The sequence below is a fragment of the Lithobates pipiens genome, unplaced genomic scaffold, assembly GCF_037356315.1.
Source record: "Lithobates pipiens isolate NorthernLeopardFrog02 unplaced genomic scaffold, aLitPip1_a1.2 Scaffold_1, whole genome shotgun sequence".
NCBI lineage: Eukaryota > Metazoa > Chordata > Amphibia > Anura > Ranidae > Lithobates > Lithobates pipiens.
Window position 1 is genome coordinate 151,667,018 of NW_027507685.1, and position 26,335 is coordinate 151,693,352.

Consider the following 26,335-nt stretch of genomic DNA (forward strand, 5'->3'; position numbering starts at 1 on the left):
CATCTCCTGCACCATGCCTGCAGTCTCTGACCATCTCCTTTACTATGCCTGCAGTCTCTGTCCATCTGCTGTATGAAAATATTTTTTAAAAACAGTCATTTTCGGTATCGGTGCTGTTTCGGTATCGGTTTCGGTTTTCGGCCTAGTGTATTTTTCATTTTTGGTATCGGTTTCGGCACCAAAAAACCCATTCGGTGCACCCCTAATATACATACATATACACACACACACATACATGCACACAGCAGGTAAAATAAGTATTGAACGCTTCACCATTTTTCTCAGTAAATATATTTCTATTATTGACATGAAATTTTCACTACACGTCGGTAACAACCCATGCAACCCATACATACAAAGAAACCAAAACAAATACTTTCAGAAATGAAGATAGGAGTAATAAAATGGAATGACACAAGGACTATTGTACATAGTACTAGTACTATTGAACACAAAGAAAGGAAGATGCAAAAAAGGCATGGATACCCAATACTCCAGCTGAAATCAGTAATTAAAAAGCAATCCTGTCTCTTGTCAGTGCAAATCAATATCAGCTGGTTCAGTCTCAACTGACTGCCTATAAAAAGGTGTTTCATTACCAGGGAGTCACACAAGAAACATCTCATGATGGGTAAAAGCACAGAGCTCTCTCAAGACCTTTGCAACCTTATTGTTGAAAACATACTGATGGCATTGGTTACAGAAGGATTGATAAACTTCTGAATGTTCCAGTTAGCACTGTTGTGGCCATAATCCAGAAGTAGAAAGAGCATAATTTCACCATAAACCAGCCAGGTGCGCCTCACAAGATTTCTGACAGAGGAGTAACAAGAATTATCACAAGAATTGTCCAAGAGTTAAGGACCATTTGTGGAGATCTTCAGAAAGACCTGAAAAAAAAATCAGTTACAATTCGTTCAATGAAAACAACAACTAATGCACTCAACCACTATGGCTTATATGCATGCTCACCACGCAAGACTCCATTGCTGAAGAAAAAGCATGTTGAAGCTCATTTTAATGTTTTCTGCACAACATTTAGACAAGTCTGTGAAATACTGGGAGAATATAGTCTGGTCAGATGACACCAAAATTTAACTAATTGGATGCCATAATACAACCAATGTTTGGAGGTCAAATGGCACTGCACATCACTCCAAAAACACCTCCATACCAACTGTGAAGTTTGGAGGTGGAAACATCATGGCGTGGGGCTGTTTTTCAGCATATGGTAGTGGTAAACTTCATATCATTGAAGAAAGGATTAATGGAAAAATGCACCAAGACATTCTTTATTAAAATCTGCTGTCATCTACCAGGATGATGGAGATGAAAATGAGGGCAGCCATTTCAGCAAGACAATGATCTCAAACACAAAGCCAAGGAAACTCTCAATTGGTTTCAAAGAAAATAAAGCTGCTAAAATGGCCCAGCCAATTACCTGACTTGAATCCAATAGAAAATCTATGGAAAGAACTAAAGATCAGAGTTCATGGAAGAGGCCCATGGAATCTTCAAGATTTGAAGACTGTTTATGTTAAAGAATGGGCCAAAATCACACCTGAGCAATGAATGCGACTAGTTTCTCCATACAGGAGGTGTTTTGAAGCCGTCATGACCAACAAAGGATTTTGTACAAAGTATTGAATAAATATCAGTTAGCATGTTCAATACTTTTTCGTTGTGTCATTCCATTTCATTACACATAACTTAATTTCTGAACTTATTTGTTTTGGTTTCTATGTATAGATTGCATCGGTTGTTACCCCACGCACATTGATCAGCCATAACATTATAACTAGGGCTGTTACTGATTAAAATTTTCGTGTTCGATTAATCGATTTTTTTAAATCGATTAATCGACTAATTTTGATTAATTATAACACACATACAGATCCAACTACTTTTAGCTGATCTCCTTGCATTGCAACTCTGCATTAGTCAGTGGTAAATGTGGTATACACTATATACAATCACCCGACACAAGTTAGTTTCCACAATCCATGACTTAACTTCTCAGTTCACACAAATACGTTTTAAATTCAAACTGTAGCACTGACGTAAGTCATTTTTTTTTTCCACAGTAGCATGACAATCCCTCCACCTCCGGTCTAACTAATCCCTCTCACCTTATGGCATGGACCCCTGTGCAAACAGGTGGTCATGCAAGCAAGTATCAAAAGGGTTACCACGGACCATAAACTTTACTCTCTCTCCTTAGATCTGAGCAAGGACGCCAGGTCATGGGTAGAAAGAAAAGATCCAAGTTCTTTTTTTGATTGATCTAAAGAATTTTGATCGATCAAAAAAATTAACGATTAATCGAGGAATTAATCTTTTAACTTCCACAGCCCTAATTATAACCATTGACAGGTAACGTGAATGAATAACATTGATTATCTCGTTACAAAAGCATCTGAAAGTGGTTGTGATAATTAGGTAGCAAGCGAACATGTGGACTGTGAAGTTGATGTGTTGAAAGCAGAAAAATTAGCAAGTGTAAAGATTTGAGTGACTTTGACTAATGCCAAATTGTAATAGCTAGATGATTGAGTCAGAGCAACTCCAAAGCTGCAGCTCTTGGGGGATGTTATAAAGTCCAATAAAGTAAAACCAGAGAAAGTCATGGGTGGCCAAGACTCACTGATGCACATGGGGAGCAAGGGCTGGCCTGTGTAGTCCAATCCAACAAAAGAACTGCTCTAGCTGAAAAAGTTATTGTTGGTTCAGATAGAAAGGTGTCAGAACACAAAAGTCGGATATGAGCTTTTGGTCAGAAATTCCAACCGTGTGTATGCTCCCTGCCTCACATCCCATACCATTGTCTCTTTTAAAAGAGACATTGGTCTCTTAAGCTGGCTGGACTGTGTTTTTATTACCACTATGCGCCAGTTGTTTTCTCCTTGTACCTTCAGAGATTTTATATATATATATATATATATATATATATATATATATATATATATATATATATATATATATATATATATATATATATATATATATATATATATACACACACACACATTGCTGTGAAAAAGTATTTGCCCCCTTTCTGATTTTTATTTTTTTGCATATTTGTCACACTTAAAGAACTCAGATCATCAAAAAAAAAAAGCATTATTACACAAAGGTAACCTGAGTAAATACAAAATGCAGTTTTTAAATGATGGTTTCATTTATTAAGGCAAAAAATCTGTCCAAACCTGCCTGGCTTCATGTGAAAAGGTAATTGCCCCCTAAGCCCAATAACTGGCTGTGCCACCCTTGGCGGCAACAACTGCAATCAAGCATTTGCGATAACTGGCAATGAGTCTTTCACATGGCTACGAAGCACTTTAAGCCCACTCTTCTTTGCAGAATTATTTTAATTCAGCCACATTGGAGGGTTTTCCAGCATGAATGGCCTGTGTAAGGTCATGATACAGCATCTCGACTGGATTTAAGCCCAAGCTTTGAATAGGCCACTCTAAAACCTAAATTCTGCTTTGTTTGAACCATTTGGAGGTGGACTTGCTGCTGTGTTTTGGATCATTCTCCTGCTGCATAACGCAAGTGCACTTAAGCTCACAAACTGATGGCCGAACACTCTCCTTTTAGGATTTTCTGGTAGAGCTCAGAATTCATGATTCCATCAATTATGGTAAGTTGTCCAGGTCGTGAAGCTGCAAAGCAGCCACAGACCATCACGCTACCATCATCATGTCTAACCATTGGTATGATGTTCTTGTTAAGAAATTCTCTATTTGTTTTATGCCAGATCTTAGACGTGACTTTGAAACCCTTCCTAGACCGATACATTACATTATTTTCTAATCTGTTCATTTTTTTTTTAGATTGTGGCATGTGTGTGGCTTTTTGACTTTGTCAGACAGCTTCTATATATGTGATTTCTTGATTCAACAGGTCTGGCAGTAATCAGGCCTGGGTATGGCAAGTGAAATTTAACTTAATAAAAAAAAAAAAAAAAGAAAAAACACAGGATTTTTTGTACCAAAATCCTTTTCTCTGTAATTCCCCGACCGACACAGCTCCTCTCTGTACAAAGTGGGTTTGTTAGCCTGCCACTAGGAGAAACTAGGCAAAATTGTAACAATACACAGAATTGTAAGTTCCGCCCAGGGGGGTGGACCCTGTGCCACAGCAGCTTTAGTACGTCAACAAGCAGTATAACGTAGAGAAAAGGTAAAGTACAAAAACCCTATTTTCTCTTATATTCACCGACCGACACAGCTCCTCTCTGTACAAAGTGGGACGTCCCCAAGCAGTGCCAAAACGAGGGGTGGGAAAAACAGCATAAAACTTCATCCACCATGGCAGTAGGAACTAGTGAAACTTTACCTACAAAAACAACAGTGCGTGGAAAAAACACCACAAAAATCAGGGTACCCTCAACCGTAGTAATTACATAAAAACCTGCATCACCTGCGGAAGTAATGCAACAGTGCACTTAGCATAACAGAACTGTGTTTTTACCGAAAAAAACCCAAAAAAGGCTATTTGCATATCCCAACGCAACTACATGGCCGCCTGCAAGACTTCGCGGCCAAAACAGGCATCAGCCGATGCACCGACATCTACCTTGTAAAACTTGGTAAACGTGTGGACAGACGACCAGGTCGCCGCCTTACAAATTAGAGCGGCAGATGCTTGGTGTCGAAAGGCCCAAGACATGCCAATTGCTCTTGTGGAGTGGGCCGTGACCGGAAATGGGGGCACTTGCCCCTTCAAAGTGTAGGCTTGTACTACAATCTGTCTGATCCACCTAGAAATGGTGGTCGACAAAACAGCCATGCCTTTCTTTGGACCAGGCACCGAGACAAACAGCGAGTCTGACCAAAAAGGAGCAGTGACAGACAAATACACATTCAGAGCCCGAACCACGTCCAAAGCGTGAAGGGCCACCTCCTAAGGGTGCTTCGGCTTAGGACACAGGGATGGTAACACAATGTCCTCGTTGATATGAAAAGCCGATACTACCTTTGGTAGAAAAGACGGTTGCGGACCAAACACCACCTTATCCTTATGGATAACCAGATAGGGCGACTTGCAAGACAAGGCCGCCAGCTCAGAAACTCTCCTGGCTGATGTGATGACCACAAGAAAAACTACTTTCTGAGAAAGAGTCAACAGGGGAATCTCCCGAATATTTTCAAACGACAGTTTCTGAAGCGCCGACAACACCAGGTTCAAATCCCAGGGGGGTAATGGTGGACGCACCGGAGGGAATACGTGACGAACCTCCTGAACAAAGGTACTCACCAGCGAGTGAGCTGCCAGGGGCCGCTGAAAAAGGATGGCCAAAGCCGAAATTTGGCCAACCCCTCTCCTCACACATGGAGATATAGGCCTTCCAGACACGATGATAGATCTTCCGTGGAAGATTTTCGTGCTTTCAACATAGTCGAGATCACAGACTCCGACAGACCCCGGCTCTTCAACACCTGACGCTCAATAGTCATGCCGTTAAAGCCAGCGACCTTGAGACAAAAGGTCTTCTCACAAGGGCAATCGCCAGGGAGCGTCTGCCACCAGGCGCATCAGATGTACCAAGGAAGCTGAGGCCAATCTGGAACAACCAGTATCACTGGGATCCCTTTGGCTTCCACTCTGCAAAGCAGACGTGGTAATAGTTTTAGCGGAGGAGAGGCATATATCAGCTGGTACTGATTCCACGGAGCCACCAGCGCGTCCGACGCATCTGCCCACGGATCTCTTGTCCTGGACATGAATCTTGGTACCTTCCGATTGAGACGGGAGGCCAGAAGATCCACGTCTGGTCTGCCCCACCTCAGGCACAGTAACCTGAACACCTCCGGATGCAACTCCCATTCTCCTGGGTTCAGCATCTGGCGACTCAAATAGTCCGCCTGCCAGATCTCCACTCCGGGAATGTAAATGGCGGACGTAGCCGGTACATGTCGCTCTGCCAACGAAGTATGTGAGCAGCCTCCCGAGCCGCGGCTGAGCTTCTCGTCTCCCCTTGGTGATTGACATATGCCACTTCAGTGGTGTTGTCTGACTGGATCCTGATCGGACGTTCTTTTAGTCTCATGGAACATGTGGAGAGGCACAGCCTGATCGCTCTCGATTCGAGCAACCTTGATGGGCAACCTGGATTTTTCCGCCGACCAGAGGCCCTGAGCTGACTGAATGCCCATCACTCCACCCCAGCCGGATAGGCTGGCGTCCTTTGTAATCACTGTCCATTGTAGAGGTAGGAACGACTTTCCTGACTGAATCGCTGGGGATCTCAGCCACCATATCAGGGAGTCTCTGACTGACTGGCTCACCTGGATCTAACGATCCAGGGACAACGGAGATTTGTCCCATTTTGACAAAATCTCTTTTTGCAAGACTCTGGTATGGAACTGGGCATACGGCACGGCCTCGAAGGCGGCCACCATGAGTCCCAGGACTCGCATGCAAAAGCGAAGAAACGACCGCTCGCGGTTCCTAAGCAGTTTTATTGCGGACCCGAGAGTCTGCACTTTGAAGGGAGAAAAACTCTCACTTCCTTGGAGTCCAGGAGCAAGCCTAGGTACTCCAGACGCTGGGTCGGTACAACCACCGACTTCTTTAGGTTCAACAGCCACCCAAATTCTTGTAAAGTCTGCATGGTCATCGCAACATCCTCTTCTAACTCTGAGGCAGAAGATGCTCTCTGGAGGAGATCGTCTAGATATCCTACGATCGCGATCCCGCGTTGTCGCAGCAACGCCAAAACTGGAGCCAATACCTTGGTAAAGACTCGGGGGGCTGATGCCAGGCCAAATGATAGAACCACAAACTGATAGTGGGCTTCCCCAACTGCAAATCGCAGAAACTTTTGATGCCGCAGACATATGGGAATGTGCAGGTACGCATCCTGGATGTCCAAAGACGCCAGGAAGTCCCCATGATGGATTGCAGCGACTACCGAGCGAATTGATTCCATTCTGAACCTCTGCACTTTTCCAAAGTGATTGAGGGCTTTTAGGTCCAAAATCGGACATAGCCCTTCCTTCTTGGGAACTACAAATAGATTTGAATAGAACCCCTGGAAGCGTTCCAAATCCGGAACTGGTACCACCACCCCGCGACTCAGCAAGTCCCTTACTTCCCCCAAGAGGGCCTCCCGGCAAGCCGGGGCTATGCTGGAGGGGAAGAATCTTGTCTGTGGCCAAGAGAGGAACTCTATCTTGTAGTCTGAGGAAATCAGATCGCAAACCCATCGGTCGAACAGTCGGGAAGACCACCTGGCTGCAAACTCCCGAAGACGACCCCCCACCCGAGACAGGGGTGGGGGCAAACCTTCATGCGGTAGCACTTTTTGTCGCAGGCTTGTTAGGCTTGCGATGCCAGGGGCGCTTTTGTCCGTCCGTGGCCGTCCTGTCGGACTGGGGACACTTTGTCGAAGCCTCGGTCGGACGAAAAAGCTGTTTGTGAGGGGAAAAAGAGGGTCCTTGCCTGCCGTGTGGCTCCTTAGGCTTCCTGACTTGTGGGAGTAGAGTACTCTTACCCCCGGTGGCATTTTTAATAATATCATCCGATGAGGCTCCAAAGAGCCGGTCGCCAAGGAACGAAAGATCAGTCAGGGCTTTCTTAGATGCTTGGTCAGCAGACCAGCATTTTAACCAAATCAGGGGCTGCACCACCACAGCTGACACTGAAGCCCTGGATAACAAAGGGAGAGTATCCAGGGACGCGTCACAAACGTACTTGAGGCCATGCACTAGTTGGTCCGCCAATCCCAGGCAGACAGGAGAAGCCTTCTGGTCCCCCAATTCGCGGTGCAAAAGTTTTGCCCACTCAGTCGGCGTCTGTGACCCAAGTGCAGATGCCAGTACTGGTCGTATGGCGGACCCCACAACCGTAAACAAGGAACAAGCCACTGCCTCGGCCTTCCTGTCTGTGGGATCCTTGAATGCAGGAGTCCCCTCTACCGGGATCGTGGTAACTTTATTTAACCTGGATACTGGGGGGTCCATGACTGATGGAGCCAACCATTTTTTGAGAAGGCTTTCCTCAAAGGGGTAACGCCAGGTTTTTGGGGACCGAAAAGGTCCTTTGCCACCGACCCCATTCCCTGTAGATGAACTTGTCAAAGTAAGTCAAATATGGGAACACCTTAGGTGAACACGCTGGCTTGCGGGACCCAAAAGGGACTGATGCATCATCAGAGGGATCCGCTGGCTCCTGGATCTTCAGGGTATCACGCACAGCTGTGATAAGTGCTCCAACAAGCGCTTTGTCGCGCCTGGACTTGGACGGGGAATCATCCTCGCTGTCCGAATGGTCCCGGTCAGCTTCGTCTGATAGGTCAGAGCAGGGGTCACCAGCCGCAGCAGGGCCCGAGTCTGCATCAGAGCTCTCCCCAGAGGAAGGGGGGGCAGGGGCCTTTTTAGCGCCCCTTTCCTGCCATGCACCGCCTCCATTTTAGCAACAAATGAATTAAGGACTGCCGTCAGGGTGTCCATGGGCACAGCGCCATCCGCAGGTGACCCGTTGCAATAGCCTGGTTTTCGGGGGAAGAAACACCAGTTTCTGAAGCCATGCTGACCCTACCCTGTCTGCCACCTAAAAGGGGACTTAGGACAGTGAAGGTCCCACCCTCCTGCAGCCGCTGGCTGGGGGGGCTCCTAGTGCCAGACTCACCACCCTGAGGTGCTCAAGCATTCAGGGAATGGCCGCTCAGCGTCCTGTATACACATGAACCACAGGAAACAGTGTGTGATAGCACATGGCATGCTGTCACTAGAGAGCTGCGGTGAAAAAAAGCGCTCAGGCCTCAAGAAAATGGCCGCCAATGATCTGAATAGGAAAACCTACAGAAAACGGCTGCTGAAGCTCACAAGGGGAACCTGTTCTGCCTTCATCCAAAATGGCCACTGGACAGCGCCATGCGGTGAAAAGTGAAACCCACAGCACAGAACAGTGCTGGTTCAAACACAGCAAAATAACCCCACAGGCACTTTTTTGGGCCCCCTTACACCGGAACCAGGACCATCGCTAGCCACACAGATGCCATGCAGGTGAGAGACCCAGCGAGCCCCTGTACACAGACTGCTGCCTTCGCAACTCTGAAGACAGCAGCCATAGGTGATCCCTGAAACCTCTCAGTATACCACTAACTTATCACAGCCCTGCCTCACATCCCATACCATTGTATCTTTTAAAAGAGACATTGGTCTCTTAAGCTGGCTGGACTGTGTTTTTATTACCACTATGCGTCAGTTGTTTTCTCCTTGTACCTTTAGAGGTATATAATACACACACACACACACACACACACACACACACACACACACACACACACACACACACACACACACACACACACACACACACACACACACACACACACACACACACTGCTGTGAAAAAGTATTTGCCCCCTTTCTGATATTTTATTTTTTTGCATATTTGTCACACTTAAAGGACTCAGATCATCCAAAAAAAAATTTATTTCTACACAACGATAACCTGAGTAAATACATTTACTGAGTAAATACAAAATGTAGTTTTTAAATGATGGTTTCATTTATTAAGGCAAAAAAGCTGTCCAAACCTGCCTGGCTTTATGTGAAAAAGAAATTGCCCCCTAAGCCTAATAACTGGCTGTGCCACCCTTGGCGGCAACAACTGCAATCAAGCATTTGCGATAACTGGCAATCAGTCTTTCACATGGCTATGAAGCACTTTAAGCCCACTCTTTGCAGAATTGTTTTAATTCAGCCACATTGGAGGGTTTTCCAGCATGAATGGCCTGTGTAAGGTCATGATACAGCATCTTGACTGGATTTAAGCCCAAGCTTTGAATAGGCCACTCTAAAACCTAAATTTTGCTTTGTTTAAACCATTTGGATGTGGACTTGCTGTTGCGTTTTGGATCATTGTCCTGCTGCATAACGCAAGTGCACTTGAGCTCACAAACTGATGGCTGGACACTCTCCTTTTAGGATTTTCTGGTAGAGCTCAGAATTCATGATTCCATCAATTATGGTAAGTTGTCCAGGTCATGAAGCTGCAAAGCAGCCACAGACCATCACGCTACCATCATCATGTCTAACCATTGGTAGGATGTTCTTGTTAAGAAATGCTGTATTAGTTTTATGCCAGATCTTAGATGTGGCTTTGAAACCCTTCCTAGGCCGATACATTATTTTCTAATCTGTTCTTCATTTTTTTTTTTTTTTTTAAGATTGTGGCATGATGTGTGGCTTTTTGACTTTGTCAGACAGCTTCTACTTATGTGATTTCTTGATTCAAAAGGTCTGGCAGTAATCAGGCCTGGTTGTGGCAAGTGAAATTTAACTCAGCATTCCAAAAAAAAGTAGGATTTTTTTACTCAACGTAAAATCCTTTTCTCTGAGTTCATTGACGGACACATCTCCTTTAAATCTTGACCGTAGGGTTATCACACCACCTTCAGGAAAGGACTAGGCAGGACATTTATGCATGTAAAAACAGCAACACTGCATAGTTCCGCTCAGGTGGCGGTTCCTCTAGCTATAACCTCTCAGCCTGCTTCCTGCAGCTCAGTATGTCAACAAGCAGTATAACGTAAAATAGGAGGGGTGGGTGCTGTGTCTGTCAATGAACTCCGAGAAAAGGATTTTACGGTGAGTATAAAAATCCTATTTTCTCTTTCGTTCATTGACGGACACAGCTCCTTTAAATCTTGACCGTAAGGAGGTCCCCAAGCAGTGTCAAAACGAGGGGCGGAACAGCAAAACATAACTTCACCCAAAACCAGAGGAACGCCTCAACGGAGGCGTTGTTGCCTGAAACGGCCGCACCAGAACTTGCGGCCAAGGTATGCATCAAAAATGCGTTTACAACATTGTAACTTTAAAAAGTGTAAATTGCAACTTTACACATCCGCCTGCAAAACTTTGCAGCCAAAGCAAGCATCCAAAGATGCACTCACATCAACTTTATAACATTTTGTGAAAGTGTGAATGGACGACGAAGTTGCCGCCTTACACACCTGGGAGACAGACGTTTGATGTCAGAAAGCCCAAGAGGTCCCAATTGCCCTGGTGGAATGGGCTGTAACAGGAAAGGAGGGCACCTGCCCTTTCAAAGTGAAGGCCTGGACCACGATCTGTCTGATCCACTGGGAAATGGTGGTCGACGAGACCGCCAGACCTTTTTTCGGACCAGCCACCAAAACAAACAGAGTCTGACTTCCGGAAAGGAACCGTAAAAGACAGATATACCCTTAGAGCCTGGACCATGTAAATGTAGGGAATGTAGGGCAACTTCTTTTGGATGTGTTGGCTTAGGACAAAGGGATGGTAATACAATGTCCTCATTGAGATGGAATGCCGAAACCACCTTTGGAAGGAAAGAGGGCTGTGGACGTAGCACCGCCTTATCCTTGTGGATAACCAGATAGGGCAACTTGCAGGACAAGGCTGCCAACTCAGAAACTCTCCTGGCAGATGTAATAGCCACTAGAAAGACAACTTTCTGGGAAAACATCAACAAGGGAATATCCCTGATGTTCTCAAACGGCGGTTTCTGAAGCGCCAATAGCACCAGGTTCAGATCCCACGGAGGTAGGGGGTGGTCGAACCGAGGGACTACATGTTGAACCCCTTGTACAAAGGTGCTTACCAATGAGTGAGACACCAAGGGGCGTTGGAAAAAAAAGCCAAGGCTGATATCTGTCCCTTGATGGTGCTTAAGGCAAGTTTCTGATCCACTCCTCGCTTTAAAAACAGCAGGATCCTGGAAACCGAATAAGCGCGTGGATGCCATCCCATTGCCTCACACATGTAGATGTAGGCCCTTCCACATCTGACAGACCTTGGTCCTTTAGTACCTGCTTTTCAACAGCCATGCCGTTAAAACCAGCAAAGGTAAAGCAGGATGGAGTATCGGACCTTGCGATAGGAGGTCTTCTCGCATCGGCAACTGCCAAGGAACATCCGACACCAGACGTACTAGGTTGGCGTATCAGGGACGCCGAGGCCAATCTAGGGCAATCAGTATTACTGGAATCTCCTCAACCTCCACTCTGTGTAGCAGACATGGCAATAGTTTGAGTGGGGGAAAGGCATAAATCAGCTGAAACTGCCCCCATGGGGCCACCAACACGCCTGACGCGTCCGCCCAGGAGTCTCTTGTCCTGGACACAAACCTCTGCATCTTCTGATTGAGCCGAGAGGTCAAGAGATCCACGTCTGGTGTGCCCCACCGCAGCCAAAGAAGCCTGAATACCTCCGGATGCAATGCCCATTCTCCTGGGTCCAGCATCTGGTGACTTAGGTAGTCCGCCTGCCAGTTTTCTACGCCCGGGATGTATATGGCCGACAGGGCCGGCACGTGTCGCACTGCCCACCAGAGAATGTGAGCGACCTCCCGTGCTGCCTCTGAGCTCCTTGTTCCTCCTTGATGGTTGACATATGCCACCGCCATGGAGTTGTTTGACTGGATCCTGATTGGACGACATTGATGCCTCGCTGACCATGTGGATAAGCATAGCCTGATCGCTGAAGTTCGAGCACATTGATTGGCACCTGGGATGCTTCCCACAACCAAAGGCCCTGGGTCGACTGTACCCCCAGCACTCCACCCCAACCGGTCAGGCTGGCATCTTTTGTGATCACCGTCCAATGGAGAGGAAGGAACGATCTCACAGACCAAAGGGTCGGAGACCTCAGCCACCAGAGAAGGGAATTCCTGACTAACTGACTCACCTGAATTTGACGATCCCGGGATAACGGAGATTTGTCCCATTTGGACAGCATCTCCTTCTGAAAGACTCGGGTGTTAAATTGAGCATACGGTACTGCCTCGAAGGAGGCTACCATGTTGCCCAGAACTCGCATGCAGAAGCTCAGGAAGGACCACCTGTAGTTCATCAACATCTTCACCTCAGCTCGGAGAGTCAGCAGTTTGTCTAAAGGGAGAAGAACTCTGGCTTCCACAGAGTTCAGCAGTAAGCCCAGGTACTCCAGGCATTGAGTCGGCACCAACAGTGACTTCTTTAGGTTCAGCACCCAACCAAACTCCTGTATAGTTTGCATGGTGATCGCCACATCCTCCCTTAATTCTGAGGCGGAAGCTGCTCTCAGAAAGGAGGTTGTCTAGGTAACCCACAATTGCGATCACACGTTGCTTTAACAGTGCCAGAATTGGAGCTAACACTTTGGTAAAGACTCGGGGTGCTGACACCATGCCAAAAGGGAGAGCTACGATTTGGTAGTGCTCTTCTCCTACTGCAAATTGCAGAAACCTCTGATGCCCGAGGCATATGGGTATATGCAAGTACGCGTCCTGGACATCCAGAGACGACAGGAAGTTCCCCTGATGGAGTGCAGCGACTACGGAGCAAACGGATTCCATCCTGAACCTTTGCATTTTTACAAAGCAGTTGAGGGCTTTTAAGTCCAGTATTGGACTGTTCCTTTTTGGGGACTGCAAACAGATTGGAGTAGAATCCCTGAAACCTTTCCAGTCTCGGAACAGGTACTAACACTCTGTGTAGTAGCAGGTCCTTTACTACCCCTAACAGGGCTTCCCGCGAGCCAGGAGAAAAGGTATGTTGGAGGGAAAAAATCTGTTTGGTGGACAAGAAAGAAAATATGTTGTAGCACGATGAAACCAGTTTGTAGACCCATTGGTCAGACAGCAGTGAGGTCCACTGAGCTGCAAACTCCTGAAGGTGACCCCCGACCCGAGTATCGGACAGGGGCAAACCTTCATGCGTTAGCATTTTTTATTGCAGATTTGTTTGGCTTGTGAAACCAGGGATGCTTTTGTCCATCTGCAGATGTCCGGTCGGACTGGGAGCGCGTACCTGTCGACCCAGGTGAAAAGGCCATTCCTGAACGGAAAAGGAGGGCCCTTGCCTACAGCGTGGCTCCTTACCCTTCCTGGATTGTGGGAGTAATGTGCTCTTCCCACCTGTAACAGAAAACAACAAGAAAATGGCTGCTGGACCTCTAAAAAATGGCTGACAGCCATGCTCTGCATAGACACTACAGGAGAATGGCGGCGGCCGTCGGAAAATGGCACCAGCACATTCTGAGGAAAATTTTACACAGGCACCTCACACACAGAGAACAGAGGCAGAAAAACAACAAACGGACCCAAACAGCCAGTGCAGCCCCTGCCAAGGTACCTCATGCCCAGTCATGCTGCAGCCCCCGCAGGGGGTGTAGGGAAAAAAGGGATAGGGAGAGTGAAAGACCCCCTAATCGACCTCCCAGGGAATGCGCAGCTGCTCTATCCTGCCGAGGCAGGGAGAGCTGTACTTACCTGTCCGGTCGGAATAGCTGGACGCATTCCATCACAGACCCATCACCCAAGCAGTACGGGGTGGCTGGTGGCCACGGCATATTGTGACACAGCAGTAGCCCGGTCATATGTGTGCCCTGGAGCATATAGCTCACCGGCCGCCCCTGGAGCAGAAGGGGCATGTCATGGGTCATGGCCACCTAGCGTGTAGCTAGGGTCTGCTCACGCTCGATGGCCAGGCTGGGGAGACTACAAGGATCTATATTATCCAGCCTGTCACCCAGTCGGCTGTTGATAGAAGATCACCAGATCAAAATCTTGTGGAAAAAAAAATCAAAACATTCCCAGGGCCAATGTTCCCCTCAGGGAGCCAGGTCCTTCTCCTTCACTAGGCAGAAAAAAATTGAGCTGCAGGAAGCAGGCTGAGGGGTTAAAGCCAGAGGGACTGCCCCCTGGGCTAAACTATGCAGTATTGCTGTTTTTACATGTGTTACATGTTCTGCCTAGTCCTCTCCTGAAGGTGGCATTATAACCCTACGGTCAAGATTTAAGGGAGCTGTGTCTATCAATGAACGAGAGAAATTGTGGTTAATCACAGTTCATTCAGTATGGGATGAGGCAATTACTTTTTCAGGAAGGTTTGAACAGCTTTTTTTCCCCTTAATAAATTAAATTGAAAGGCTGCATTGATAGGCATTTGTAATTTTTTTTTTCCTTAAACTTCCCTCCTAAAAGTTTTTTTCTTTTAAATTCCCTCCTAAACTTGGGGTGCGTGTTATACGCCGATAAATACAGTATTAATAATATATATATATATATATATATATATATAAGGGCTCGACAAAACCCGGTCGCCAGGTCGCAGTGGCGACTAGAAATAGCGACCTCGCGCCTGGGGCAGCACAGCTGGGGGTATCCTGTGTCTGTGGACCCCCCCAGCGTGATCGCGTCGGGCCGTTCCGCCGGCGGCCGAAAATTTAGGCCGCGGCTTTGAGGCCTTCTGCGGTCCTATGATTCCTTATGGAATCTGGCGCCCTCTTGTGGTCGCCGTTGGTATGACAAACCAGCAATGTTAATGAAGATTCCTCTGCCTGTATTATATTACCTGCCTCTTCTTCCCTTTATTTAGAACCCCCTAAACATTATATATATTTTTTATTCTAACACCCTAGAGAATAAAATGGTGGTTGTTGCAATACTGTCTGTCACACCGTATTTGTGCAGCGGACTTACAAGCGCACTTTTGTTGGGAAAAATAATTTAGTTAATAAAAAATAAGACAACAGTAAAGTTAGCCCAATTATTTTTTATATTGTGAAAGATAATGTTACGCCGAGTAAATTGATACCCAACATGTCACGCTTCAAAATTGCACCCGCTCATGGAATGGCGACAAACTTTTACCCTTTAAAATCTGCATAGGCGACGTTTAAAAAAATTCTACAGGTTGCACGTTTTGAGTTACAGAGGAGGTCTGGGGTAGAATTATTGCTCTCGCTCTACCGATCACGGCGCTACCTCCTATGTGTGGTTCGAACACCGATTTTATATGCGGGCAGGACAGGGCGCGTTTAAAAATTATTATTTTTTCTGCTTTATTTTAACTTTTTTTTTTTACCACTGTTCTTTTAAAAAAAATGTTGTGTCACTTTTATTCTTATTACAAGGAATGTAAAAATCCCTTGTAATAGAAAAAGCATGACAGGTCCTCTTAAATATGAGATCTGGGGTCAGAGAGACCTCGGATCTCATATTTACACTAAAATGCAATTGAAAAAAAAATTGTCATTTGAAAAAAATAAATAAAATGTCCCTCTAAGAGCTATGGGCAATGACTTGGAGACGGGGGGGGGGGGGGGGGGGGGGGCGGCGACGGCGCTGCTATCTTCCCCTCACTCGTCTCCATGTCAGGCCAGGGACAGGTCCGGATCGTCGTCACGGACCTGGCTCCTAACTTTCAAGCAAATTTGTCAACCCCTGATATATATATGTATATATATACACACACACACATACATACATACACACACACACATATACATTTTGCTGCAGATTTGTTGGCTGCACATCCATGATGCCAATCTCCAGTTCCACCACAACCCAGTGGTGAGATGATTGGAGCTTTGTGACATGGTGCATTATCTTGCTGGAAGGAGCCATCAGAAGATGGGTAAACTGTAGTCATAAAGGGATGGGCATGGTCGGCAACAATACTCAGGTAGGCCGTAGTGTTTAAACAATGCTCAATTGGTACTAAGGGGCCCAAAGTGTGCCAAGAAAACATCCCCCACACCATTACACCACCACCACCAGCCTGAACCATTGATGCAAGGCAGGATGGATCCATACTTTCATGTGATTTATGCCAAAATATGACCCTACTATTTGAAAGTTGCAGCTGAAATTGAGACTCATCAGACCAGGCAACATTTTTCCAATCTTCTATTGTCTAATTCTGGTAACCCTGTGTGAATTGTAGCCTCAGTTATCCTGTTCTTACTTGACAGAAGTGGCACTTGGTGTGGTCTTCTGCTGCCGTAGCCCATCAGCTTCAAGGTTCAATGAATTGTACATTCAGAGATAGTATTTTGCATACCTTGGTTATAACAAGTGCTTATTTGAGTTACTGTTGCCTATCACCTGGCCATTCTCCTCTGACATCAACAAGGCATTTTTGTCCACACAACTGCCGCTCACTGGATATTTTCTATTTTTCGGACCATTCTCTGTAAACCCTAGAGATGGTCGTGCATGAAAATCCCAGTAGAGCAGTCTTTTTGTAATACTCCGAACAGCTGGCAACCATACTTTATTCAAAGTCACTTAAATCCCCTTTCTTTGAATTGAATAGTTTGAATATACTAATGTTACAATCAGCCAGTGTTACATGTCTGCATATATACTAAAACCATCAAACTCTTACCCCATCAGGCAGGTCTTTTTGCTTTGCTCGAGGCGTATCTTCAGTTTCCATGCTGTCTTTATCCTCCCCTCCATCAGCGCTTGTCACTTCAGGACGTGTCTGACTGACGAGGATAACTACCTCTTCCTGTAGATTCTCACAAACGCTCAGCACAAGTTGCTCATACTGAGGAATCTTGCAGGCTGCGTACACATCATATATACAAACCGTGAGGCTGCTGGTCAGACACTAGCTTTAATGCAGCAAATAATATACACATATCACAAGATGTTCCCAGGTCAGCAACTCATAGTAATGACAGCCAAGCCACATGTAATTTTAGGAGGGGGTTGGCTATTTCAGAGTCTATTTCACAGGCCTTCAGGTGTATCAGACTTCCTGGTCCCCCTGACCGACGTGGTTCCATCTTCCAGCCACTACAGATTTCTGTATCGACAAAGGAACTACAGCACAAGCAGGGGACCAGGAATCTGATAGAATTTTAAGTGTTTTAGATGAAGATTTTTCAGCTAGCATATCTTGTTAAATAATGGGCAGTGCAAATATTAACCATTTTCTTTGTAAGGCGTGCCATTTTAAAACATTTTTTACCTAGCGAGTATCTAACCTAGCCACCTAGTCACTTTGATGCTTAAAAAAAACTATAATGGTTTTGGGTCAATATTACAAATTTTTAAGCTTGCACATTAAAGTTATATTAAAGGCAGATAAAAAACAAAAAAACAAAAAAAAAATCCATCTTTCTTTCGTTCCACCAACACACCATTCACTGTTGGTAGTGAAGAGTGGATGCCTTGTTTATGCTTCAAGTTGCAACTTGGAACATACACAGGGCTAAGGAAACAAGTGACAGCTCTTGGTGCCTGAGTTGCCAATAATGAAGCATAAAGTACCAGGTATTTTTCTTTTATAACATTGGCTAAACAAGATTACAGGGGAACAAAAGAATTGCGAGTGTGCTCTTGGTGGGGTGGACCGATATTCAATCAAACGACACTTAAAATTGAGAAAAGCACTACGCAAGAGTATGTCCAGGATTTGCTGATTGGTCCATCATAAATTGTGTCACGATCACCAAAGGCCTGGAGCAATGAAGAGAAGAGGAAGGAAATGCTCAAATGTTGTCTCATAACATCTCTATCACCCTGGAGGTTCATCAACCCCCTCCAGAAGCTTACATTTAAAATTAAGCATATGGCTGGTAACTCAGAACGCACAAGGGCACCAATAATTTCACCCTGAGGCTGGGTAAAAGAGGTATTATCTAGATGGTACCTTACTGCTTCTCCGAGATGTACCCACTTTGCTTTTAGGTGGGGTGGGAGCAATGTATCATACGTGGTGGACATATGCCAGGGGCTGGAGATTTTGGATGAGAGCACACACATTAATCTACTCAGTGACCAAAATAAACATTGTTAAAAATCACAAGATTGCCCTCCTCGATGACACACTCAAACCCTGATATTCTTGATGTTTCCAGTGGCCAAAATCACAATAGTAACGGTCTGGAAAAGTTTGGTGATATTCTTGATGTTTCTAGTGGCCAAAATCACAATAGTAACGGTCTGGAAAAGTTTGGTGATAGAACTAGCAGTGATGAAACGTAAACTGGCATGAAAAAGGTGGCTAGAATAAAAAAAAAAAAAAAAAAAAAAAGGACACCTCCTTGAGGTTTGACAATGTTTGGAACCCTTGGATACATTCAAACTTCTCCTTCAGAACAGTGTGGTGGCAGTTGGGATTGCCCTTCAGCCTTCTTGGTGATAAAATACAAGGGGCCTCCCAAAAAAATTCCGCACTTATATATATATATATATATATATATGGTAGGGATGAGCTTTCTGTTCGGGCCGAACATGAGTTAGACTCGAACATTGGCTTTTTCGACAAAAACCGAACATTATGGGCCGTTCGCGCCAAATTCGAGCAGCGTGTAATGGCCCATAATGCATTACGGGAGTGCAGTGCATTGCTGTATGATGATTGGTCAAAGCATGCACCATGACCTGCATGCTTTGGCTAATCCCAGCGCCCTCAGCTTAGAGAGTCATAATTGGCCAAAGGCAGGGTGCCTTTCGCCAATCATGGCTCAGGGGGACTAAGTCCACGCTTCACACTATATTATGCTGCCTGCACATCGGCCCCATGTAGTGTGTTGTTGGCGTGGACAGAAAAAGTGTCATTCAGATTGAGCAGGCAGGCAGGTCCACTGCATACAGTTTAGCTATATCTGACTGCAGGCTGTTACTGATGTACTTTTTCTAATATACTTCTGGCAGGCAGGTTATTCAGTTAGCTGCATTTAATATATATATTATCTATCATATTTATCGGCGTAATACACGCACCCCAAGTTAGGGAGGGGAATTTTAAAGAAAAAAAACACATTTAAATGCCCATCAATGCAGCCTTATCAGCGTCCATTTGCATCCTTGTCCAGTGTCATTTGCAGCCTTGTCAGTGTCCTGTGTATCTCGGCTCCTCTTGCAGTCCCACCCTATGATGGACATAGCACAGGTACAATGGCGGGACTGGGCATGACTGTGAGCGGAGCCGAGAGGAGCCGAGCGCCGCCAAAATACACCGAGCCGAGTGTGTATTCAGCTAGGCTCAGCTCCTCTCACAGTCAAGCCCAGTCCCTGTGTTATATCCACCAAAGGGCTCGCAATCAGTGGGGGATCGGTGTATAACACAGACCCACTGTTTCCCCCTGATTTTAAGTGCATGTTATACGCCAATAAATACGGTATATATATATATATATAAATAAATAAAATGTAGCTATATCTGACTGCAGGCCGTTCCTGGTGTACTTTTTCTAATATACTTCAGGTGGTGTACACCCTAGTGCGCTAACTACTACTTTTCTGGTGGTGTACACAATATAGTACACCCATAGTTGTTATAACACGTCTGTTGCTCTGTTGGTGTACACAGTACCGTGCACCCATAGTGCAGTTGCTACTATTTTTCTGGTGGTGTACACAATACAGTACACCCATAGTCGTTAATACACTTCAGTTGGTGTACAAAGTACCGTGCACCCATAGTGCAGTTGCTAGTAGTTTTCTGATGGTGTACACATACAGTGTAGTATGATATTGCAAAACAAAATCTCCATCATGTCTGGAAGGCCACCAAGCAAAGGCAGTCGCTCACAGGCCACCAAAAGAGGGCAAGCAGGCTCTGTGTCTACAGTCCACAGTGCTGGTCATGGACATGGTGCATCTTGTGCAGGTGGCCATGGGGCACGCTTGCCCTTTTTTCCGCTGCTTGGACGGGGGCAGAAAAATTGGGCCTTTGATGGTGGTGGTGCCACACCACTGTAACCCCTCACAGATACTCTTGTTGGGTGAAAGAATGGGCCCTGCTGTGAAATATTAGATCAATAATTGTAATTACATGCCCCTTTTCAACAGGGACAGAAAAATCGGGCCTTAGGCAGTGGTGGTGCACTAAACCAAATATATTGTTGGAAGCTAGCACCATCAATATTGAGGAGGAATAGGATAGTCACTCAGCATAGGTATCAATATTGAGGAGGAATAGGATAGTCACTCAGCGCGGCCCCCCTACCCCAAAGCACCTTGTCCCCATGTTGATGAGGTCAAGGGCCTCTTCCCGACAACCCTGGCCGTTGGTTGTCGGGGTCTGCGGGCGAGGGGCTTATCGGAATCCGGGAGCCCCCTTTAATAAGGGGGCCCCCGGATACCGGTCCCCCACCCTATGTGAATAAGTATGGGGTACAATGTACCCCTACCCATTCACCTGTGAAAAAAGTACAAAAAAAAAACACAACACAGGGTAAAAATAGTTTATTGCACAGCTCCGGGGGTCTTCCGTCTTTGGGGGGTCTTCTCGCCGGACTCCTCCGCTATCTTCTTCTAGCTCTTTTGCTAGCGGAGGAGCCCGGCTTTCTTCCTCGCCGCCGCCCTTCTTCCGACATCAGGGGTCTTGTCCCCCTCTTCGGTTCTTCTGCCGCCGCTGTCGTCGCCGGCGCCGCCTTCTGTTCTTCTGTTCTCTTCTTCTCTTCAGATCTTGACTCGTCGCTCCCTCCGCTCACAATGGCTCCGGCGCGACACGCGGCGACTTATATAGGGACATCACCGGATGATGTCCCCGCCTATTATGATGTCACAGTCCCAGCATCCTCTGGGACTGTGACACCATAATGGGCGGGGACATCATCCGGTGATGTCCCTATATAAGTCGCCGCACGCCTGGTCCCTGTCATTGTGAGCGGAGCAAGCGACGAGGCAACATCTGAAGAGAAGAACAGAAGAACAGAAGGCGGCGGCGGCGGCGACAGAAGACAGAAGACAGAAGAACCGAAGAGGGGGACAAGACCCCCGAAGTCGGAAGAAGAGGCCGCGGCGAGGAAGAAAGCCGGGCTCCTCCGCTAGCAAAAGAGCTAGAAGAAGATAGCGGAGGAGTCCGGCGAGAAGACCCCCCCGAAGACGGAAGACCCCCGGAGCTGTGCAATAAACTATTTGATCTTGTGTGTTGCATTTTTTTTGTACTTTATTTTACAGGTGAATGGGTAGGGGTACATTGTACCCCATACTCATTCACATAGGGTGGGGGGCCGGTATCCGGGGGCCCCCTTATTAAAGGGGATTCCCGGATTCCGATAAGCCCCCCGCCCGCAGACCCCGACAACCATCGGCCAGGGTTGTCGGGAAGAGGCCCTTGTCCTCATCAACATGGGGACAAGGTGCCCAATACAAAAAAAATACTTTTTTTGTATTGATACATGTCCCCCGGGGCAGGATCCAGGTCCCCTAACAATTTTTATGACAATAACTTGCATATAAGCTTTTAAAATTAGCACTGATTTTTCACGTTCGAGTCCCATAGACTTTAACAGTGTTCGCAGAAATTTTTTGCATGTTCTGCCGCGAACCAAATGGTGTTCGGCTCATCCCTAATATACAGTATAACGTTTTGAAGAACCCTCATAGTACCCAGTCATATGGCATAAATTGTGATATCTGGCATTTATTTTGTCAATTTTAAGTTTTTGGAAAGAATGGGGGGTTTGGGGGGTTTCACAATTTGAATGTCCCATCCACCTTCGCTGCAGGACTACTACATAGGCCTGTTACTTTAAGGATGACCAACTTCTTTGTAATGGTTGCAAAAACTTTATTAAACACATTGAAACAGAAACAAAGCATATAGCTTACCTTTCAGCTGCTTCATTTCTAGCACAGAGATCAGGGCAGAAAAGACTCTGGCTTTTGTTTTCTCTGCCTGTCGTTCATCAGCCTGCAGAACGCCTTCCAGGATTTTCCCCAGAGATTTCAGAATGTTCTCAGGTGAAGCAAGCTCACTGAAACAAGACAACAAATCATTAACTAAACCCAAGATAATATCTGTGCGCTTGCAAAAAAAACAAAAATCTTAGTGATAAAAAACGGAGTAAAACAGATACAACAAAAACTCAACTAAATCAGACAGCAGGCTCTAAATTAGCAATCCGTGTAGGATGTGAAACAAGCTCCAACCAATAATTAAAAGTGCACTACACTTTTTCTAGTTATAAGTTAATAAATCACATACAGGACACAATAAAAATGCATTAAACATAATAAACTCACACTGGTTACAGAAAAATATGTTGGGAGGGGCCTCACAGGTGACATTATTCCACAAGTCAACCTGACCACTTTGGGCCCAATTTGGACATTTTCACTTAGGGGTGTACTCACTTTTGTTGCCAGTGGTTTAGACATTAATGGCTGTGTGTTGAGTTATTTTGAGGGGATGGCAAATTTACATTGTTATACAAGCTGGACACTCACTATTTTATATTGTAGCAGAGTGTCCTGTCTTCAGTGTTGTCACATGAAAACATATAATAAAATATTTACAAAAATGTGAGGGGTGTACCCACTTTTGTGAGATACTGTATATGAAACTATTTTCATGTAATGATCGTGCCAGCAAGTCTGTTGCTTTTCAACAGAACAATCTGTCTTGCAGATGTCACAGAGTGTCTAGACAAACCATTTACCACTGACACGGGTGCTTACAATGATCAGCTTACAGAGGCAAAATCAACATACAAAGGGGGGCTTATACAGTAGGTGAGGTTGAAAAAAGACACAAGTCCATCAAGTCCAACTTATGTGTGTGATTTTATGTCAGTATTACATTGTACATCCCTGTATGTTGTGGTAGTTCAGGTGCTTATCTAATAGTTTATTGAAACCATTAATGCCCCCTCGCTGAAACCACTGCCTGTGGAAGGGAATTCTTGCTGCTCTTACAGTAAATAACTCTCTACGCAGTTTAAGGTTAAACCTCTTTTTCTAAATTTAATGAGTGCCCACGTATCTTATTAAATGCCCTTCTGCAGAAAGGTTTTATCCCTATTATGGGGTCACCAGTATGGTATTTGTAAATTGAAATCATATCCCCTCTCAATCGTTTCTTCTTCAGAGAGAAGTTCAGTGCTCGTAACCTTTCTTCATAACTAATATGCCCCTCTCTTTATTCGCTCCATTTCTAGTACAACCTTCCTGAGAACTGGTGCCCAGAACTGGACAGCATACTCCAGGTGCAGCCGAATCAGAGTCTTTTAGAGTGGGAGAATTACCGCTTTGGACTGTGGAGTTAAAGCGGAGTTCCAATAAAAAACAAAAACAAAATTAAAGGTCAGCAGTTACAAATACTGCAGCTGCTGACTTTCAATAATCTGACACTCACCTGTCCCAGGGTCCAGCGATGCAGGGGGAACGAAGCCCCGCTTGTCTCCCCCTCCTCTCTGCGGCGCCGGCATTGTCACTGTGGGCGTCCAGCTGTGGCTTCACAGCTGGGCGCGAGCCGCGCTGCTACTGGCCAGGTAATCATCTGGGACCTGTCACGTGTCCCAGATGATTGCCGAGAGGGAGGGGGGAAGAGATGATCTTCTTTCCGGCGCCACGGGAGGAAGTAGGAGAGGGTTTCCACACCCCCCAAAAAAATGACATGCCAAATGTGGCATGTCAGGAGGTCACCTTCCCTTAAAGCAGAAGTTGCATTTTTGGGTGGAACTCAGCTTTATTCCCCTTTTAGTGCATGCCAATTGTTCTGTTTGCTTTGTTAGCAGCAGCTTGGCATTGCATACCATTGCTAAGCCTATCTACTAGGACTCCCACGTTCTTTTTTCCATCCTAGATTCCCCCAGAGGTTCTCCCCCTAGTGAGTAGAGTGCATTCATATTTTTGTCACACAAATGCATTACTTTACATTTTTCCACATTAAACCTCATTTGCCACGTAGTTGCCCACCACATTAATTTGTTCAGATCTTCTTGCAAGATTTCCACATCCTGCAGAGAAGTTATTGCCCTGCTTAGCTTAGTATTGTCTGCAAATACAGAGATTGAACAGTTTACCACATCCTCCAGGTCGTTTATGAATAAATTAAAAAGGACTGGTCCCAGGACAGAACCCTGGGGGACCCAACTTTCCACCCCTGACCATTCTGAGTATTCCCCATTAATCACTGCCCTCTGAACTCACCCTTGAAGCCAGTTTTCAACCCCTGTACTCACCCTATGGTCCATGCCAACGAACCTTACTTTGTACAGTAACTGTTTATGGGGAACTGTGCCAATCTAGATGGCAGCTCAACTCCTCATAGAAGGTTAATAGATTGGTTTGGCAAGAATGATTCTTTGTGAATCAATGCTGATTACTGCTGATACCGTTTTCATCACTAAAATCTTGTAAAAATAGTCCCTTATTGTTCCCTCCAAGAGCTTGCATAACATTGATGTTAGGCTAACTGGTCTGTAATTTCCAGGGATGTATTTTGGCCCTTTTTTTAAATGTTGGTGCTACATTGGCTTTTCTCCAATCAGCAGGTACCATCCCAGTCAGTAGACTGTCAGTGAAAATTAGGAAAAATGGTCTAGCAATTACTTGACTGAGTTCCCTAATGACCCTCGGGTGCAAGCCATCTGGTCCCAGTGACTTATTAATGTTAACTTTTTCAAGTCTATTTCTAATTGCTGAAACAAGGCACAAAGGGGTGAAGTAATATCACAAGTGGCAGCTACATAAAGATGCCAAATCCAAAAGTGGAGCAACAAGGGGAAACTGGAAAACCCAAAAGTGCCAAGTGATAAACCCATAAGGAATCCCAGCAAGACAAGCAAACAGCCTCTTTTTAAATTTGGAAAGGTACCTTTTATGTGGAAGAATGAACAGAAGATGCAGAAGACTTGCAGACTTGAGATCTGCTGCTCGAGTGGAAGGTAGACTGTGATCGTCTATTAGTTACTACTGTAGTAGTAGATGAAGAATGGAACACCTCCGATGTGGAAACAAGCGTACATCCAAAGCACTATATGCATCAGGAATAACAGTGCCAAGGGCAGAACCAAGGAGATGCCGATTCTCAAAAGGGTGAACAAATTAATGCAGCAGAAATGGGGGGCACCAAAGAATTGTTGCAAAAGCACCCGGACACAAGGGATTATCCTCAAAATGCAGCAGGTCTCGTTTGATGCACACTGACATGGATTCACAAACCTGAGTCACCCCAAGCAAGGGATGGACAGTAATACCAGAAAACTCAAGTAGGGAATCCAACTGATAATCAGCAAATTCATCATAAACTTGTTTGGTGGTATGTTTGTTAAGATGGATAATTGGATTGTTTACAGTGGGCAGAGACCACTTATCCCGTAATCTATTTGAAAGAAAAAACAAGCCCCTTTACATCACGAGGAAGAAGCCATGATTTGCAGTACTCACAGATAAAAATCTGAAGTGGATACAGTCTTGTGGCTGTATGAGGTGTCTTAGTTTCACGTTCTGAAGCTGAAATAAGACTCAGATGAGGGTGATCCCATAGTAATAGGGGTCTCTTGGGGATACCAATAAATTGCCTATATAAACAATATTGGAGTGTGGGCGAAGTCACCTGTTGCAGTTTGATTGTCCTCTGTGTGACTATTAAAAGACATGCTGCATAGCAGAGAGCAACAAGGCCTAAAGCCTTGCTTATTCACAAATCTGAGCAGCCAATGATTTAGAGGGCTGTAGGCAAACAGTGGAAAGAGACCAGAGAGTGGTTGATCTGTGAAATGCTGGAAAAGCAGCAGCAGCAATTGGAAGTTGCTGAATGATGAGAGTAGAAGACTGAAACGCACATGCTTAACACCCCAACTAGTAGTTAGCATCA

The 26,335-nt window shown here is 45.5% G+C and overlaps 1 protein-coding gene across 4 annotated transcripts in view; it reads right to left on the reverse strand.

Moving 5' to 3' along the window:
• Positions 1 to 26,335, reverse strand: part of NUP188 (nucleoporin 188) — a 169,668-nt gene that overhangs the window by 26,653 nt on the left and 116,680 nt on the right. For all 4 annotated transcript variants that reach the window (XM_077478559.1, XM_077478556.1, XM_077478566.1 and 1 more), the window contains exons 33-34: positions 22,345 to 22,490; positions 17,156 to 17,337 (exon numbers count right to left, since the gene is read on the reverse strand). In XM_077478559.1, the coding sequence (XP_077334685.1) occupies positions 17,156 to 17,337; positions 22,345 to 22,490 (328 nt within the window). The remainder of the gene's footprint in view (positions 1 to 17,155; positions 17,338 to 22,344; positions 22,491 to 26,335) is intronic.